Here is a 927-nt window from a genome sequence, read left to right on the forward strand (position 1 = left end):
TTTAGGTTGGATGTGAGGAGGAAGTTTTTCATGCAGAGGGTGGTGAGGGCAGTGGAACAGGTTGCCCAAGGAGGCTGTGGATGCCCCATCCCTGCAGGCATTCAAGGCCAGGCTGGATGTGGCTCTGGGCAGCCTGGGCTGCTGGTTGGGGACCTGCACACAGCAGGGGGTTGGAACTGGGTGAGCACTGTGCTCCTTTGCAACCCAGGCCATTCTATCACTCTATGCAGTTCAGCCCCCACGGCTTACGGTCGCTCAGCACATCGTAGGCTTCAGCCAGCAGCCGGAACCGCTCCCACGCCCACGGCTCCTTGCATTTCTGCGGGTGGTTCTCCAAGGCCAGCAGGCGGTACCTGCGGGGGGAGGAGCAGAGCACGGCCTGCAGCCCCCGCCAGGCCCGGTGGTGGATTGAGGCAGCCGGCTGCCCCGAGCCCAGCCCCACGCTATCCTTCCCTTCTCCCCACACGTCCCCGTCCCCCCCTCACGCCTTCTTAATGTCGGCATCCGTGGCGGTGTGGCTCAGCTCCAGCACGGCGTAGTAATCCTGCCCCATGGCGGCTCCGTCGCTATGGATACGTAGCAAGCGCGGAGTCACCACGGCAACGCGGCCAGGCCGCACTTCCGGCTGTTCGCCACACTTCCGGTTCCGACGGCGCGAGGCACGCCGGGAGCCGCGGCTCTTCCGGCGCCGCCATTTCCCGCCTCCGAGCCGACCCCCACGCGCCTTTTTGAGCTCAATGATGGCTTTTCCTCCACACGCGCTCTATGAAAGCTGCTTTATTTCAGCCCACAGCCACGGTTTAATCCCCAACCCCCACCCACCAACAGCAGTCACCCCCACGACAGATAAAAATCGGTTCTAATGGACAAAGCTGAGCAGCTGACACAGGGGAGGCAGTGGAAGCAGCCGCAGCCCTGCTCACAGCC

General features: G+C 63.4%; 1 protein-coding gene across 1 annotated transcript; it reads right to left on the reverse strand.

Moving 5' to 3' along the window:
• Positions 1-187: 187 nt before the first annotated feature.
• On the reverse strand, positions 188-921 carry LOC109364926 (dnaJ homolog subfamily B member 13-like). Its single transcript, XM_019611504.1, has 2 exons — positions 486-921; positions 188-353 (listed from the first exon to the last, which is right to left on the reverse strand). The coding sequence occupies exons 1-2, from the start codon at positions 551-553 to the stop codon at positions 218-220; spliced, it is 204 nt and encodes a 67-aa protein (XP_019467049.1). The 5' UTR covers positions 554-921; the 3' UTR covers positions 188-217.
• Positions 922-927: the final 6 nt, after the last annotated feature.

This window comes from Meleagris gallopavo, unplaced genomic scaffold, assembly GCF_000146605.3.
Source record: "Meleagris gallopavo isolate NT-WF06-2002-E0010 breed Aviagen turkey brand Nicholas breeding stock unplaced genomic scaffold, Turkey_5.1 ChrUn_random_7180001938297, whole genome shotgun sequence".
Lineage (NCBI taxonomy): Eukaryota > Metazoa > Chordata > Aves > Galliformes > Phasianidae > Meleagris > Meleagris gallopavo.

Excerpts from the sequence above, each read along its gene's own strand:
- LOC109364926 (XM_019611504.1), bottom strand. The coding sequence starts at position 553 with ATGGGGCAGGATTACTACGCCGTGCTGGAGCTGAGCCACACCGCCACG. Across the intron at positions 354-485 it reads GATGCCGACATTAAGAAGGC|GTACCGCCTGCTGGCCTTGG; the intron begins GTGAGGGGGGGA and ends CTCCCCCCGCAG.